The following is a 3,343-nucleotide window of genomic DNA, read 5'->3' as shown; positions in this document are numbered from 1 at the left end:
TAGACGTCGGACAGTATGAAATTCGTCCATCATCCACGTTTGGGACGCTCCGGATCTATATCTGCATCCCATCCCCATCTGAGGTTTTTACAGGACGAGACGAATGCATCCACACGAGGAAAAAAAAAATCTAACAATTGTTCTTGAAAAATTGACTTATTTTTAATACGTGGAATAAATATGATACACCTTCTATCTTCATATTTAGCATTTAATTAATGATCTTATGACGTACTAGTTAGTAGTTAGTACCCAGTTGTATAATTGGTCTTCTTCTGAAACCGATAATCCGATATCGATATCCATTTCGACCTGTTATGAATCCGACAAGGGTTGCTTCTTCAACCTTAGTCGCTTGTACTCACTACTGCGAACGGGAGTTTGGATTCATTACGACGGCTGCGTAGCGATTTCGGGATCGTCCTCTTTGTACGTCTTCATCCCTCCTCTAATGCTGGGTCACTAATTTTGTTCAGCATTATTAGTCATTTTTGTCTGATTATCTGATGATTCTTATGGGGTTTCATTAAAATTTGACTTCGCCTTGCCTAATTTCACGATTATTTTCGGTCTTCGATGTATGGATTAATTTACTTTTCGATATTAATTTAATTACGCTGATGGCGAAGCAAAGTTTGGTTTTTCAGGCGAACCAAGCACGATGGAGAAGCGCCGTTCTGGACCAGAAGTGGTTTTTGATACGTCTCAACCGTTTGCCCGGACATCTAGATCCCAATCTTATGCGAATGAGTGGAAAAGCTTTATGGTATGCTAATTCCTTCCAAATTTGCGATGGTTTTGTTTCAAAAAATCATTCAGGGGGTTTGCTAATTTCAGTTGCGCGCCATTTTGCTCCGCCAAATTTGCAATTGTTTTGGTTTTAGAAACTCTCAGGGGGTTTTGTTCATAAATCTTAATAAAATTACTGTTTATAAATTTTAAATTTTCTGTTGGATTTACAAATATTTATAAATTTTCTGTTGGATTTGGAGATTTCTTCTTGACCAAAGAAAAGTATTTTTTGGTAAGCAAGATCGGATCCTTTCTTTCATTAGCAAATACCTCTTTCCCACAAAGCCTTTATGACGAATGTTATGAAATGTGTCAGCTGGAAGAGGAAACAATAGCGTTATCACTCACCCTTTTATCTTCTCAATACAGTCGTCAAATGTCGCTGATATGTATAAGAAACCGTCAAATAGTAAGTCTGCGGCCAGTATTGACTCTGAAGAGGACGAAATTGACATGGACAAAGTTCTCAAGGACATTGAGTACTTGGGTGGGTTCTATTTCTTTTCTTACTTCCCTGTTCATTCCTTATAATTCCCAATAATCTCACACATTCAATACTTCACTTCATAATTCTGATTCCAAAATTTCTTGAAACCCTCCTCAGGGTCGTCAAGCATGAGCTGGAAGGAGAGGAAAGCTATGGAGAACCGCAAAGTTGTTATCTTGGGGGGAAAGGTCAAATTTGTGGCCTTAATAATTCTCATTTCAAACTTTTAAATCATTTCCAGTGAATTTTCTCACGCTTCTTGCTCTTTCAGTCTCCCAAGAGACAGAGGCTACCGCTAAGCGTGGCCAAGGTCCCCATGAAGAGGCAGAAGCTCAGAGAAGAGAAGAAGTTGCAGGAGGTTCTCCACCCATAAACCATTCCATGAATTCCTTCTCCAGCAGGAGCTCACTTCCAAAACTTTGTTTGCAGGAAATTCTTCTTGGGAAGTTTCAGAGAAAGAAGAAGCCCAATAAGCAGCCCAATAAGTGGAAAAAACCAGAAGCCCATTCCCTGATGGCCGGCGACGGCATTTTCAAGAAAGGCGTTCTGAATGTGAAGCACCTTCTCACTAGCTCAGCTCAGCCAAAAGCTGACGCCATCCCCTCTTTCAGCGCCGCCGGTGGTGGCAGATGGAAGGGTAAATCAAGTAATAATGGTAAGAAGACGAAGGGAAAGAGGCGCTAATTATCTCAGGTTTTCTTTTTTTTTCCACTTAATCACCCAATGAATCTGAATTTTTATATAGTAGTAATATCCATTTCCATTTTTTTGCATTAGCCTTGGGTTTTTTTATGAGTTAAGAGTCAAACTAGTTCTAGCAAGCTCAATCATGAGATAGGGAAGACCCAACAGAAGCACGAAATCCCTCTTGTTCAGAGAGTAAGATTAGTTTTCATGAGCGGCATGCTTACCGCATGAAGTTTCCTTGAGTGATCATATCAATTCATCCCCAGATATGATAAACTCGAGCTTTTATACTCGAGCTTCATTGCGTACCATTTACTTATGACCCCTGAAAATTAGGTCCCTCGTAGAGCAGAACAAACCATGTTGAGACAAGAGCATCCTCATTTATGTAGAAAATGATGGATATAATAATCCACATAAAGGATCATGTTCTTCAGGTCGTCCATTGTTTTCTACCACTTCATTTCAAATGAAGTTTACCATAAGATTCCTCTATTCCAAACCAGGCTGGAATTGATTCAATATGGAATCATGATTCATCATCGATTCAGTTTAGTCCAGTTTTTTTTATCTATTTACTTGTTACTTAGTTTATTCCTCCAAAACAAGGTATCACAGTTATTTCCCTCCTTTTTTCAATGGTCTTACGCCATTGGGATACTTTGAATAAACTTAGATACATTTAGGAGACACTATTGCTAAAAGCTTTTACTGAGAAATCTTCCAAACTATTAGGCTGTTGCTCTTGATGTTCTCCGAGTGTAAAATCAGTTGGTTCTGCAGGTTGAGAATTATACTAATCCCAAGTACTAAATCTCCATAACTGCATATGGCGATATAAAAAGTAATTAATAGAAGACGTGACCAGAAGAATTGAGTGAAATAAGTAAATTTATCTAGTCACTGCGCTATTGATTCCTCAAGAAAGATTCCCTCCAGGTAGGGAACCAAGTTCACCTGTAGTGGTGAAGAATTTTAGGGAGTTGTGGTTGGTTGTTGATAATTGAAAATCATGAATAGAATTAAAGAAACTTATCTCCTTTAAACAATAAATTAAGAAGTGTGGTGGATATGTCACTTGGTCTACGAAAACAAAAGATATTGTTCTATCCGATGCTGCAAACACAAGTGAATTGTGAATAAAATAAACCTCCCATTCTCCTTGAAGAGATTGTCCCCATGTTGGCGCTTGCTTAGACAAGAATGTGCCAGACTTTCTTTATCTGTTGCTCTGCTCTTGCTTGTAAATCTGTGCCTTCGCTTTGTTGCTTCTGCTCTGCTCCCGCTCGTAAACTTGCATATTTATTCGATCAAATTTCTTTATTTTCAATTATATGCTGACTCCGATGCTGATAAATATGAACATCTCACTACAAA

The 3,343-nt window shown here is 38.5% G+C and overlaps 1 protein-coding gene across 1 annotated transcript; it reads left to right on the top strand.

Moving 5' to 3' along the window:
* Window positions 1-294: 294 nt before the first annotated feature.
* LOC144713611 (axoneme-associated protein MST101(2) protein) lies at window positions 295-2,055 on the top strand. The gene is made up of 6 exons (XM_078588252.1): window positions 295-429; window positions 648-766; window positions 1,162-1,279; window positions 1,397-1,467; window positions 1,551-1,637; window positions 1,709-2,055. Exons 2-6 carry the CDS (start codon window positions 662-664, stop codon window positions 1,961-1,963), a joined length of 636 nt encoding a protein of 211 aa, XP_078444378.1. The 5' UTR covers window positions 295-429; window positions 648-661; the 3' UTR covers window positions 1,964-2,055.
* Window positions 2,056-3,343: the final 1,288 nt, after the last annotated feature.

The sequence above is a fragment of the Wolffia australiana genome, chromosome 16 (genome assembly GCF_029677425.1).
Source record: "Wolffia australiana isolate 7733 chromosome 16, ASM2967742v1".
In the NCBI taxonomy this organism is placed as follows: Eukaryota; Viridiplantae; Streptophyta; class Magnoliopsida; order Alismatales; family Araceae; genus Wolffia; species Wolffia australiana.
Note: the sequence above shows the minus strand (reverse complement) of the source record. Positions and strands in the feature narration are given on the sequence as shown.